The sequence below is a fragment of the Siniperca chuatsi genome, linkage group LG24 (genome assembly GCF_020085105.1).
Source record: "Siniperca chuatsi isolate FFG_IHB_CAS linkage group LG24, ASM2008510v1, whole genome shotgun sequence".
Lineage (NCBI taxonomy): Eukaryota > Metazoa > Chordata > Actinopteri > Centrarchiformes > Sinipercidae > Siniperca > Siniperca chuatsi.
In genome coordinates this window covers 8837526-8852658 of record NC_058065.1, presented here as the reverse complement: position 1 = coordinate 8852658, position 15133 = coordinate 8837526, and the positions used below count along the sequence as shown (strand labels likewise).

General features: G+C 40.2%; 1 protein-coding gene across 1 annotated transcript in view; it reads right to left on the bottom strand.

Annotated features, from left to right (window-relative positions):
• The window catches only part of ptgfrnb (prostaglandin F2 receptor inhibitor b), a 62550-nt gene that overhangs the window by 20857 nt on the left and 26560 nt on the right, over window positions 1–15133 (bottom strand). The window contains exons 6-11 of the mRNA XM_044187703.1: window positions 12379–12525; window positions 12105–12265; window positions 11219–11339; window positions 10173–10392; window positions 9888–10075; window positions 4439–4546 (exon numbers count right to left, since the gene is read on the bottom strand). Coding sequence (XP_044043638.1) covers window positions 4439–4546; window positions 9888–10075; window positions 10173–10392; window positions 11219–11339; window positions 12105–12265; window positions 12379–12525 — 945 coding nt within the window. The remainder of the gene's footprint in view (window positions 1–4438; window positions 4547–9887; window positions 10076–10172; window positions 10393–11218; window positions 11340–12104; window positions 12266–12378; window positions 12526–15133) is intronic.

The window sequence follows — 15133 nt, the reverse complement described above, 5'->3', positions numbered from 1 at the left end:
CACAACATTATACAGGTTCTCTGTCTCCCATCTGTAATCTCTGCAAAGGGTTCCTTGTAGCACAGCTGGAGTTCATGTAAGGTCATGTATTTACCTGTGGAGAGTCAATAGCTGCACTAATAAAAGGCTTAATCAGCACCACAGTAAACATGATCACTAACTGACTAAGCAGTGAGGAATAATGAGGGTTATGTTGTGTGTGAGTGTGTTTCACCATGCCCATCATAAAAACAAGCTCCAACAGGAGAGCTGTTTTCAGCCATCTCTAAGGAATGCGTTACACACACACACACACACACACACACACACACACACACTCACACTTACAGTTGCTCAACCTTTTCAGTAATTTCCAGAAGTTCCCTTCTTGTCTTATTGTGTCAGAACAATAGGCGAGGTAGCAACTAAATCATTTGTTTAGGCACACGCACGCACACGCTCACACAAATATTACTCATCTGGAATAACTATATTGACCTGCAATCTGAACACTAGTACACGCAGGAACAAAGGTGCTGCTTTATAGTGTAATATGCTGTCACACCCAACAAAAAGATCTTTTTATTGTGTGTATGTGTGTGTGTGTACATGAGGGTAAGAACACCTGAGAAAGGGAAGGTTTGTGAGCCAGCAGAAGCACCGCACCTTTGTTGATGCATGTCACTCGATACCAGTTTTCCAATTAGTCCATTATCACACGTTTTACCTGTGTCATTCACACTCGTGACACCATCAGTTACTTTTTCTGCCTGTGTAAATGTCACTAAAGAGCTTAATAATTCTGCTGGTAGCAAAAGTTACACTTGTAAGCAAAATGGTAGTGGAACTCTGTGGAAACAGCAATATCTACAGTAAGACAATGGTATGTGTGTTTGTCCAGGTACATGAAAGGAACATATTTATGAAAGATAAGGCTGGTGATATTCTATATTTTCTTATTGTCAATTGTCAAAGATCAAAACCAACAATGAATTGATCCAATAACAAGTATTGCCTGTGTATCCAAAGCCTGATATATCTTATTCTTTTGCACCATACAACTCCATTGTTTTTCAAAAGTTATTAACACATCAGGGAGCCACACTGTTGCACTGGGTGACATGTTCCTTCATTGCCATGAACACACACACAAACACAGTCGTGCTGCCCCAAATACTCACTAGAGCACCAAATGCGTATCAATCCGCAGCTGAAAATCCCCAACAAATGCACTATTTACTCCTGTTTGAGTAACATTTGCTAAAAACTACAGTGCCCAGCTGTTTTAGGAAATTTCTGCTCCTTTTAAAAAATGAAGAACTTCATCTCCTTGGTGGAGGTAACTTGGCAACTTGTGAAAGCATATCAGGTGTTTAATAGAACAGATTTTCTGATTAAATGTTGCTGCAGAGCAAAATTACCTACACAGGCGTACAAAGTGGAACCAGATGTACTGCTGAGAGTGTACTGCCTCGATCCAGGGTGGTTGTGGAGGTAGTGATGCCCATCTCCTCCTCAGGAGCAGAACAATGTCCTCATTATACTTCAGTGTTACATCAACATGTGTTCCTACTGTGTTAGTATTTCATTAATGTGTGATGTGGACAGCACTTAGTTACAGTTTTCCTTGAAACCTGAACACGTCACACACACACACACACACACATGAAACAACAACAGTCACGAGTGAGTGACTGTAGAGGAAACAACCTAATGAAGAGGCTGAAATAATGGAACCACATCCTGTTATTTAAGGATCACTGGAGAAACACTGACATTGAGACTTTTTCAGCAAAAAGTAGTCCTGAAAACTGTTCACAGTGAGATCTATACAGAGTAACCAGGACACTGTTGTCGGTCTAATTTTTCAATCCCACCCCAACCCCCCTAAAATTCCCCAACACACTGCTCACAGTGTTTTCTCTCTTCCAGTGATATTAACCTTTCTACCCTCGTGGTTGAACACTGCAGCTGACCTATTGCACTGTTTTGTGTATTGTGAACTGTATCGTGTTCATGCTGGAATTTAATCGAAATCCAGTTCAAGATTTACTCCTCTCAACAGATATTATACAAATTACAACCACTAGCACTACACAAAATATTTTATAATATTAGTTCCAAATATTGGGGTGTCTACTGCAGAAAATTTCCCAGGGGACCAAGAACCTTTTGAGGATCTCAGGAACTTTACCTGTGTTTCGACCGGAGGAGCCAGAAACTAAATTTAGTTCCTCAATGATAGTTCCAGGTGTCAAAAATAGCAGAAATAAATACCTATATAACTCTGAGCAGATCAGAAAAATGAAAGAGTCATGCAACAGAAAATACAAAGAACAACATGATGACTCTGTGTTGTTTCCATGTGTGTTAAAACTGTGTCTCAAACTAAGTCATTGCGTTTTAATCCGTCATCTGTCTGATCTTCAGGAAATGCGCAAAAGGGACTTTTGGTTCTTAGTTTTGTTCCTGAGTTTAGTTCTTCGGGTTCCATAGTTCCTGGAACTTTTTGGTCGAAAAAGGTATAAGTGAGAAAATGTGTGTTTTTGTTATTTTGATGGACCAAGAACCGTGTTCACGTGTACAAACACTACAGGAAATGGTATTCTGCTTTGCTTGTGTTTGCAAAATTATTTCCAAACAACCAAACACACACACACAAGGTCTGTAATGTGTTCTGTATCTGTTCATTATTAGGATATAATATAGAAAACACATGTTGGATAGTACAGAAAGATGCACAGAGAGGGAGAGATGGTGACAGATGGAAGGAGGCAGGTGGTGAGATGTGATGAAGTTAAAGAGTATGGAGTGATGAGGAAGAGGAAGGAGGACAGAAGATGGATGGATGTTTAGAGTGAGGGAGGAAAGGAAAGGAGGTGGTGGAGCAGAAGGAGAAATGGGGGGAATAGTGGTGGCTTACGCTGCAGATGGTTAGTTTCTGAAGAAGGGAAGGAGTGGTGGAGGTTGCATTGCAAATAATTCATTTCTTTTAACAGCATCCAACATTTCTATTCTATGGGGAATTTTGTTTTGGCCTGAGGGCGGCGCTAGAGGAAGCCTCATTTAGGGTCAAAAACTGAAACGATTTATCCTCTGGGGAGAATCAACCATCTGCCAGTTAGATTTTTATAGTTTTTGTATACAAGTGGAAGTTTTGGCCTGATGGTGGTGCTAGAGGAAAGGTCAGGGGTATGAATAAAATCATTATGAGTTATCCTCTGGGGAGCATATATATCCACAGCAAATTGAATGGAAATCTGCACTATAATAATCAAGATATGTTGCTCTGAATCCGTGATGTTTTTGTCCATAATGAATGTATATAGTTGCATACTTTTTTCTACTAGTTTTTATATGTATCTTATGAGCAAATTAATTATTATAATAATTAATTTATACTCTATGATATTTATGGTATCATACGGAAAAATGTTCTCTGACATTAATTGCATCTCATTATTTTATGGAAATGGAAATGTAATGTTTATATCTGATGATGTATGGTAGAATTATAGTTGCTATTGCCTATTATTGTTAACTTTTTGAAGTGCATTTGTACTGGGGAATGTAAACCTGTTGGATCCTCCGCTAATCAGCACCTGATTATTTAAAAAGGCACACCTGATGGCAATCAAGCACGGAGCGAATCTGATGAAGCAACATGCGAAAGGCGTAGTTCACTCCTTTTTGTTTTTAATGTGATCTATTAATAAAATAGTGTCAATCCTAGTATCCTGATGTGCTGGAATATTTATTTTTACTGTGGTTTGCTCTACACCAGCTGGCACCCAGTAGAGAAGCAGTGCTGTGCACAGGGTATCTTCTGAATCCTCGTGTTGCGCCATCTTTCTGTTTGTTTTTGTCCGTAATGAATCTATAATTGCATTCTGATATGACACCATAATGTTGTTTTTCCTGTTTACCTGTAGTTTCTCAACTCTACATTAATCTGATTGAAAGCAACCCTGATCTGATAATAGTAGCTCATTTCAGATGTGAAAGGTAATAGTTAACACAGAAATGTTGTCATTATAATCTACAACACAAGAAGTAACCAGTATTTCAAGCAGCAAACACACACCCTCAAAAGAAACTGAAAAAATCTAGAGGGCTGTGTGTGTGTGAGTTAACAAGACAGAGAGAGTCTATTTCATCTGTACCACTTGAAATGCAGAAGTCACATCATTCTTATTAGCAGTGCTGTTGACAGGTTGGCAGGTGAAGAACGCAGCAGAAGTACAAAGTGCGTGTATGAGTGTGTATGTGTTAAGGCTGAGTTTCTTTTTGCATGAGTGTAAAAAATAGCAAAAAAAAAAAAAAAAAAAAAAAACGTTGCAGAGAACTCAAGAGAAAAACAGAAACAGTAACTGATAGTGATTTACGAGTGTATGTGAAAAAACATCTACAAGTATGTGGTCTACCTGTGTGTGTGTGTGTGCGTGTGTGTGTGTTGTACCAGTCTTTGGCGAGGATCCAGAGACACTGAGCGAACACTTCAACTTGGCCGTTTCCCACGGATAAACACTGCTGGCGTCTGACTGGATGGTGATGGAGAAGGACGGGCCTGCAACATCAACACATCAGCTCAAATACACTTTATTCAAACATTTGACACAGATGGCAAACATCAGAGAAACTCAACGGAGATCAAAAGGATTCATTTAAACTGACTGTTTTTAAACCTACATATGCTATAATTCTGTATTCATATCCCCGAGGAACAGCAGTAGATATGAGCGTAATGGCCGAAAAGAGCGTTCAGCTCAGCTTTCAGATGGTAAGCACTGCTTTAAAGTCACAGCCTGCGATTTCTCTGATTGCTGAAATCAACAAGGAGAAAACAGCTGTGGTGTACATAAAGAGATTGACAAAAATAGATTACTTAAGAACACCTAAACCCAAGAAAATGTCTTTTGAGCCGTTACATTTAAATACAATGTATAGGGATCATTCTATTAATAGCATAAATGCAGTTAGCAATGCAGATAAAAACTCTAGTAACATTTTTGGGGGTTGAAACTCGAATTAGGCGCCCACTACAGATTTGGAAATGTAACTGCTGCTGAAATGCTGACCCCGCTACATACCGAAGATCTACAAGTGGATTTCCATGTACGTCCTCAACATAGAACAATGTTTAGACCCCCACTGGTGGAAGGTTGTTTGGCTCTCCATTAGCGCTCTGCTACCCAACAAAGGATGGGTTTTTGGGTTGAGCTTGTGTTGTTTTGTTGCATAAAGCCTTGGGCAGTGGTCAGGTCCTGTTTTGGCAATTGCCTATTTGATTATGACATATCTATTGTGCAAAGTTGTCATAGGACTTTTTCACATCAGACATTTTGACTTGTCAGAGTAGGAAAAGCACAGGTGTTACTAGTAACATTAACAAAGTGTCCCAGTGAGCCACGATACTGTGACAGTGAGCCAGCATTCACAATACCAGGACCCTCAAACTGAAGCAGCTAAATGGAATTCAGCCGTCATGAATTTTATTTACACCTGTGCTTTTCCTACTGTGACATGTCAACATGTCTTCATTGGGGAACAAAAGGCCTATTCTCAGCATTGCATTTTGATATTTCATGTCAAACTCTTGGACTGATGGTGCTTCTAATAAGTCACATGGGTCACCACATTTTTGACAAGGAGAAGCTTTAATTTGAATGTCGAGGGGGGTCACCAAACTCCTCAGGAATCATCCTGATCCTAGGAAATGTCACGGCAGTCTTGTAATATTTTGCTTTGGACTCAAGCGTTGGAGACAGATGGATTGGCGGGCAGACAAAAGGGCAGACAAACCAACTGCTGTTCTTGGATCAAGATACTAGCGTTATTTGGTTATTTGGTCACCGCTCTGTAAGGACAACTGCTGGCTGAATGCTTGAAAGTGCTGTGTTTAGCAGTCTGCAAAACATTAGCTCTAATGTACAAATTCATTCACGTTCAAGTGTGAAAAAGTTGATTGAGAGCAGCTACAGTTATGTTATGATATTTTCAGTGTGTGGATACTTTCAAGTCGTCTCTATAACATTTAACATGTTCTGACAGTTATCCCCAACAATGCTGCATTACTCATGCTGTCACATGCAGACCGCGTACTGCATAATACATGCACACTAGCCGCATATACACTATGTGGATAGATCTTCCCTGGGTCTTGGCACTGGTGAGCTGTAAGTGATATATATATATATATATATATATATATATATATATATATATTATTCCTTCTTTGGGGCACCATTTATTAACTTTGAAGTCTATTTTTTCTCTTCACTTTCTCTTATTATTAGTGTTTTCTGAGCTGCTCTTGCCACGAGAGGATCATGTTTTGTGGAAACTGCTGTGAACATGTCGTCTTGCAGCGCCACCTGTAACAACAATGTTTGGTTGTGTGAAAATCAATTTAAACCAAACAGCTCCTTTACTACACTTCTTCACCACAAACTAATGCCTTAAATGTTGATGTATTGTCTTCAATTTCACTGCTGTCAAGATGGAAAAGCCTTTGGAACAGCTTTCAAACCCCTCTGGGGAAAAACTCACACAGATTGTATAATACAACAATAATGTGTCATTAGCTAAGACGAGCAATGCAGAATTCATTACTTTTACAATAAATAATCAAAATACATCATGTCCACCACATCACACCATTTCAGAGACTATTCCATTTTCTTTTTACAACATGGGTCTTATGTTTGTTGAGTGAGTCACTGTATTTCCAGATCTCAGTGGTGAAGTTAATACTGTAGAAGAAGAATAACCCACAGGAATGATAGCCTTAACTATTAAAATCATCATCTTGTAAAAATATAGAATTTCCCTTTCAAAAATTGGGATAATTGGAAATGTTTGATAGGTGAGATTTAAAGTCATAAAATACAATTCAGGAAGCAGGACAATGGTAAGTCTGGTGTCAAAAGCTGACATGTATTTCCTCTGGCCACTCCATATTTATGTTACCACCCTTCTACAGAAATCACTTAAACACTGAATTATTTAATAGTAAATGTGCTGGTGAGACTTGGCATCTCCATATACGCCCTCATAGAAGATGCCAGTACAGGCAGAAATACCGCAACATGTCTGAAACATTCAAGATACAGCTGGAACCTTGGGAGACTTGCCAGTTTGTGGATGTGCTCGTAACACACACGCACACACACACACACACACACACACACACACACACACACACACAAACGACCGAGTGCACAGAACTTCCGTCCCCTAAGGCAAGTACGAGGGGTTCTTGAAAACTGCTCAGCTTGAAGCTTGAACACTGTGCGTGTGTGTGTGGGGGGGGTTGCTCTGTGTGGGGTCAACTCAAAATGTTCAACTTGGATACACACACTTGAACACTTGAAAGATTACACACACACACAAGCAGAGAAAGAAAAGGAAAGCAGCGGTGCAGATCTCTGCAGCTGGCTGATTGGCCAAAGGGCTCCACTTTGAAGATGTCCCAGAGAGAGAGAGAGAGAGAGAGAGAGAGAGAGAGAGAGAGAGAGAGAGAGAGACAGTGGGGGTGAGAGAGTGAAAAGATGGTGGAGAGAACGGGGGAGGAAAAAGTGATGGAGAGAGAAAGAGGAAGTAATGCTCAAGGGCTGCTGCCCTCCCCAGAGAAAGATAAGTCTTCAGTCCATCTTTTCACTTATCTGTCTCTCCTTTCTGTCATCTTTCTTTCTGCACCATCTCTTTGCTCCTATAGTCTTAAAGTGTTTCTGCCTCCTACAAACCTCATTCAGATGGTTCAAAATGCTGCAGCCCGTCTTCTAACAAAGATGTGTCACAGTGTTGTATAGGGAGGAGGGACTACAGGGTGAAGTCCCTGAGTAGATTTCTGAATTTTATCCATATAAAATTCAGTAAAGTTACAGAGAGGAGAAGTCAACACACGGCAGTAATGTTAGCGTTAGCAGCCATTGCTACGTCCAACTGGCTCCTCACTCCTCCGGGTTACTGAAGCCGTTTGCTGCTTGAATTACAGAGTCATGGAGGAAGGATGACACTGACCCAGTAACTGAGGTTATCAATACCAAGTCATTTTAATGAAAAATTCATCCTCCTTAGGGACTGGCTAAAACGTTAATCCGTCATCTATTGGTACTTTCTGTCTATGTAATGCTAGCAACAGTGAAGCTTTCTTCAACTATATTTACGTCAACAGATTGAGCTCCAGTTAAAAAGGAAAACATATCTTTATGACTCTTCTGGAATGCAATTTCTGGTTACTTATTGGCCGACATATGCCAGTACTGATGCATCTGTGAAAAGCCAAAATCTGTGTATGTCATCAGCCATGCCCGGCTTAAAATGAAGAGAGCATTTGCTGTCTTTGCCTTTAGACTTTGGAATACTGTCAATGCTCAAAACTCAACGCTTAATCATCTTATCACTTGACATCTTTTTAAAAACTTCAATACTCATTTATAATTCCTCGCTTGTCATATCTGATCTTTGTGCTCTTATGTTTTATGTTAATTCTTTGTTGTTCTCGTGTGTGTTATTATCCCACCTGCTTCATATTTTGTGATAAAGGTTTTTATTGTGAAGCACTTTTGTTTTGAAAAATGCTATACACTTACTCCTCCTCTACCTGCCCATTTTCTTTCCCAACTCATCCTCTTTTCCAGTTTTTGCCCCATCATCTCTCTCCCTCCTCCTTTCTCTGAATGTCCCTCTTTCTAGCTCGTCTCTTCTTTATGTTCCTCCACCTTTTCTTACTTATATATATATATATATATATATATATATATATATATATATATATATATATATATATATATATATATATATATATATATATATATATCTGGCAATTACTCCTTCCCTTTCCTCCTCCCTTCCTTCCTTTTGTGTTCCTCCCTCTCCTCTTTTTCTGTTCCTCTCCTTTTTGTCTCTCTCCACATTGTTCTCCCTCTCCGCCTTTGTTCTTGTCACCTTCTCCTTTCCACTTTCCTCCTCCTCAGTCCAACTTCACTCCCTCCCTCTCCTTGTCTTCCTCCTTGTCGCCTCCCTCATCTTCCTCCTCTTCTTTCTGACGCTCCTATTCCTCCTCCTGTATATCTCACTTCCCAGTCAGATCAAAGAAAGTTAAGTAGGCCAGTGGCTGTGGTGGGCGTCAAAGGGCTTAAGGTGTGTGTGTGCGCATCCTTATTTTTGCACATTATTAGGGAATTTATGTTGCTTATCATTAACACTGTGTGGGTGGAGGATGTGTGTGTATAATGTGTCTAGAAATGTACTGAACAGTACTGCTTACATATTTCTATTAATAGACAGTTACTCCAGGATTTCCAGGAAAATGTACATGGATTTATTCTCTAGTATTTGTTCAGATTGTTATGAAAGTGGATAAGTGATTGAATGACTAGAAAATGACTTTAAATTAATGATGAATCTTACTACAGTGTTAGAAAGTAGTTTCCCTATATTTAGTCTTCTATTATGCTCTTTGTACACAGCCTGGTTGTAGGAAATTTCATTAAATGGGCACAATGTCTAAAAAAGAAAAGAAGAAAGGATTAAGTATGGGACACAGTTGGAGCTATCCCTGTAGAAACTGAAGAGCAAAATCTACCACATACATTGTCATATTAACCAACCCTAACTAGAATTTGAAGCACGCTGATTGGATGTTTTATTTACATGTTCTTTGGGACTAGTTGACTTCTCTCTCAAAGCTTTTTACTTGTACCTTCAATTTGTTCTCCCCACGAACAACAATTCTGTGGCTTCTGGGGAAATGTCACGCCCATCCCAGTGTTGAGAAATATCACGATTTTCCAAACACGTGACCAGCCAATCGGTGTTACCAGCTTTGGCAAAGTACGAAAATATTTTTGAAACTTTGTGGACAAATGAACACAAAACACACACACACACACACACTGACTCACCATTTTCTTGAAAGTCGATCTTGACTTTGTTAGACTCTGCGCTGGTGGCTCTGGTCCAAGTTTGTCCTGGCTGCTGTTTTGTCCAGGCGGTGATGTCGCACCAGTAGAACCCTCTGTCAGACAACTGGACCCCCGCCAGGCGAAACCGAAACTCGGCAGGACCAGACTTTGTCAGAACCAGACTGTCTCTGAGTGGACGGAAAGAGAGAGATAAATATATTTCAAAATAAAACTCATCTGCATCATATGTGTTAATGTACTGTACATATGTAACCAGGTATGTACCTCCTGTTGGGGTCTGTGGCTCCTCCGTGCTGCAGGACGTTGTCAGGGCTGAGAGTCATGATGGTTTTCACATTGCTCACCAGGCTTTCCTGTGATTGGATGAGCACCGAGTAGCCCGCCTCCCCAAGGTTCTCAGTGGCCACAGTGCAGCTCATCTCAAAGGTAGCCCCGCCCACTGAGGCTTCGCGGGTGACCTTGGCTACGACGTTTAGAGAGGGACCTGAAAATACAGCCAGCCGATCAATTAATCGATCAATTAACTTTAAGAGGGACATCATTCAGCCCACCCAAGTGTCCGAGGGGGGAAATCCCCGACGGTTGCCAACAGGAAGTGATTAAACCATGAACTTATTCTGATTCAAAGCAGGCTCACACACACACAGACATACACAGAGCAATGTGGTTACATCATGGCTCAATTAGCTAAATTGAGGGCACCAACTTCAGCATGTGGGACTGAAATAGAGAGGAAGTGGGTGTGTGAATAAGCGAGGCTGAGACAAGAGGTCTGTTGTTATGTCGAGGGATTTTACTATGAAGTCTGGAAATGAAATGTAGACATTACAGCTTATTCATAAAACTCAACAGCGGGGTTACTATGACTGGCTGGCAGTGTATTATACGTTTTCTTAATCATGAATGTGAGTTAATGCTCCTGTTTTTCTGAATTTCTCCCTAGAGTACCTCATTAAATCACAGAATACGACCTGCAGTATTAGGATAAATGGAATGTGCAGTGATAAGTATAAAGGTGCCAAAAGAAAAAGCACAAAAAGAGTTAATTTTCTGTTCCATGTTTTAAATCTATCTGTGTCCACCATTTTTATCAAGAGGTTTCTATTGGTTGTTCAAAAGTGTAGAGTAGTTTATTTGTTGATAAAAATTCCTTGCCCCCATGATGGACACTGACGTGGAGATATTTATAAAAACATGTGGAATTCATCACATAGCATCAAATGTCATTCAATAATAAAATCCACCAAACAGAAGAAATCACAACAGTTGAGTACTGATGACAGGAGGGCAGATAAATACAGCTTCCTTACGTTTGGTGGCCCATCGCACGGTCAGCGGCGAGCTCTGGTGCTCAGCGGTCTTCACCATGTCGCCCTGGCTGTTAACACTCCAAGCAGACACAGTGCAAACGTATTGGCCCATGTCGATCTCCTACAGACAGAGTGAAAATGAGTCAGTGATCAACATTACTATTGTTGCATCCATTAAACCACTGCTTTACCGCCACTTTTCCCCCTCCTACGTTACGTATAAACAAATGCTGTTGGATTTTCAGTCACATAAGGAAAACTACATTTATATTTACACATTTACACACGTTTGTAGCCACTTTGAGGCTGCGGAACAAGCTTAAAACACAACATTGACAGTATGACCATATAATGTTCTTGTGGCTTACAGTAGTGTTTGCAGGCCAGAAAACCAAAATAATGAGCTAAAAAGGGATATAAAGTTTTTGTTTGGATTACAAGCGACTATCATATTACACATGATCAATTTTTGTTATAAAAATATTGATTTCTGCAGCTTTAAAGTTGTAAACAAGTATGACAGTATCACATACTGTATATATTCTACATATATAGAGTATGATTTGCTGATGTGTTGGAACAAGCAGATGTTTACACTGAGTGAAATATCAAAACGTACCATGTTAAAATGGTCTGCATGAATTTATACACATTTCCCCAAAATGACATACATATTAGGTATACCCACTACAATTTAAAACAAAGTTTGAACATAATACTAACATTGGACAAAATCCAGTTTTTAATAAAAAAAAAAAGTTACACTGGCCCCATATTCTGGTAAAAAAAATCTTACCACATAACTTTCTTCTGCCTACAGTCTGATCATCACATACAGAAATCACCGTTTCCATCAGTCATTATGTTCACAGCTCTGTTTTGCTACCTGTGTGCGGAGGAATCGCAGTTTGAATGTGTTGGGCTGGACTCTGGTCAGAGACAACAGGCCGCTCTTCAGTCTGTCAGAATACATCGATTCCGGCAACAGGTTGCCATGGCCATCCAGGGAGCCAATGGGATGTGAGGTCTGAGGATCATCCCCTATACCTGCAGGTGATTGGACAGATTGAAAACAATACGGAAGTCTGTAAGAAGTTTCGTTTAAGTAATTCTGTGGAAGAAAGCCTTAAAGATTTGGACAAAGGCTGAGGTAAAAGTACCAGGAAGTGTGGTGTGCTCCCAGGTGACACCCAGTCGGCCGCCCGGGGGTAGATGGGTAATGTTGGTCACATGACATGCCAGCTCTGTGGGTTCAGCTGTCATCTGGGGGTTCAGGATGTGTTCAAGGGTCAGCGTGAAGCTCGGGTCTGGGGAGAAAGCATCAAATTAAACTCGACTGATTATGTAGTTCAAACATTCAGAAGCTTTAAATGTTTTAACGGGGTAATTAAGTGTTCAGCAGCACAGGTGGGTTGTCTGATAATGAGTCCATTTGCATTTTGAACTAATTTCCAATGTTGTTGCCCAACGTGTGCAACTTTATGATCACTTACAATTAGTGACTTTTTGACATACTTGGGCTAAACAGACTGAGGGTCAAGCCAAGAATTACAGCTACAGGTTCAGGACAGCTACATTTTGAAGCTTGATATTGGGTTTACCACTTGCCGCAGTCTTTGTCAGTTTCTGAAGCAAGGTGAGGTGGAATAAGCAAGCTGCAACAGCCACGGCTGAATGTGACACCCTGAGGCACATGTCAGTACCAGCAAACATGCCCCAAAACAAAAGTATGCAACAAAAGCCCAACCTAAAATCTTTGTGAAACCCAGCAACTGCTGCTGAAAAGCAGGGTATTGTACTGTACTACAAAGTGGAACAGCTTTATGACTCAGCCCTCTCGACAGTACCATGCAGCCAATACATCCAAGGCATGGTCAGTCTCACAATCCTTGGTTCCCCTTACTAATAAGACCATCTGACACCTTTGGGATGAACTGGAGCACCGAATGCGAGCCAGATCTTAGCGCCCAACATCAGTGTTGGACCTCACTAATGCTCTTGGGGCTGAATGGGAGCAAAATCTAATGGAAACGCCTCCCAGAAGAGTGGAGGCTGAAAAGATGCTCGATGGAAAGATGCTTAATAATAACATATGGGCATATACATATACCCCAATGCGCACAGGTTTAAAAAAAAAGCCCCTATTGTTTAGAATAGACAGTAACATTGTTTTCTTTTTGTCTCTCAACATAATAACAGAGCTATAGATACAGTATATAGTCTGTATCACTGGGACTGAAATTAACACTAGTTTCAAGGTTAGAATCAGCACCCTGATAACTGAACAACAACTCAAACCTAATAATACCACACATCGAGTTACTGTGCTGCCTCCAGAGAAATTATTCCCATCCCAGCGGGACGTTACTTTCATCAGTCACTGCCAGGTTGTCATTTTACAACAGTCCAGCAACAAATGCAAAGTGAATCCTGTTTTTTTTTTTTTTTTTGTGGTTTTGTCCTTAAATAGACCTGAGTGAAAGAGCCAGACAACAGAAATAGACCTGAAATAACAGTGTTTACTGTGTGAGATGAGGTGTGTATCACTGTGTTAATAGTGTGTGTGTGTAGGTGGTGAGGCAGGTCCTCTCAGTGAGACATCCAGATTGCACCTTTACACGTCAATGAACAGGAAACACACACAAAGATTTCCACCTGCCTAACTGTAAGATATCCCATACACACACACACACACACACAGTACATACGTAAGAGTGTGCCTGAGTGTGTTTGGTAAAGGAGGAGGTTTGCGTGATGTCATTTGGACGTCATACACACACAGACTCATGCACTGTCACCATCTGCTGTGAAACACACACACACACACTTTGATCAATGAGAAAGTGTGAAACTTGCCAATTAGCCACGCGCCTCTCACACCCTGAAACGTTGCCTTATTTAGTAAAGCAACATGAACACTCGTCACCAGTTCAGCAGCTCTGATACTGTACAAGAGTGAACTGGATCTGACCGATATAGGTTTCGGAAGCTAATACTTAATACACAAACCACAAAAAAAGAATAGACAACAAATCCATCCAAATTTTTTTTAAATGAAAGTAACTTGACAAATTTCTAAGACTTCTAACACCAATGAATTCAAGCCAAAAGGCCTTAAAATTTAGACAACATACTGTAATTCTGGACATTTTAAGACATTTCAAGGACATGCAAACACCCTTAACATAAATAATATTTTGTGTTTAAAGACTAGAAATGATTCTGGACAAAATACTTTGACACTCAGCTACAGTACTCACCAGAAGTTATCCAAACCAGAAATGTATTTTGATCAAGCAGGGTTTTTTTTTTTTATCACTTAAAGAGTTAATATGTTTTTTTTAGGGCTGCATGGGTGGTACACAATGTTTATCTAGGATTATAATGATTATAATGATCGCTAAACCAAGATCTGTGTGTCCTGAAGATCTAGAACCAAACAACCATTAAACACCCTGCAGTTTCTGTGAATATGAAAAACCCCAAACCCCATATTAAAGAGTCCATGATGCTGCTGACCTCATGTTACATCTTCACAACTGAGTCTGCTGCTCTTCCTGCCATTCTGCACTCTGTCGAGTTTAGCAGAGCAGAAATTGTATAAAAACAAGCCTTAAAAAGAAGATAAGGCTCTATTAGTGTGTGGCTCGGGGAGGCAGAGTGAGGAAAAATAGGTCAATGTCAATAACACAACAAACTGCTCTCATCTGCATCGCACTGCATGTGTTCATTTTAAGAAGCTACTTTTAGTTAGAGACTCTTAGTGTGCAGTGATGTAATGGTGACATTCATTTACCACTGACTGGTATGTTTCAAACATTATGATTTCTCATTCATTATTTTTCTGCTACTCTCAGTGCAAATCATTAGCCAACACGCTGAGTGTTCAGTTTGAGAGCTTACATTTGGATTGAG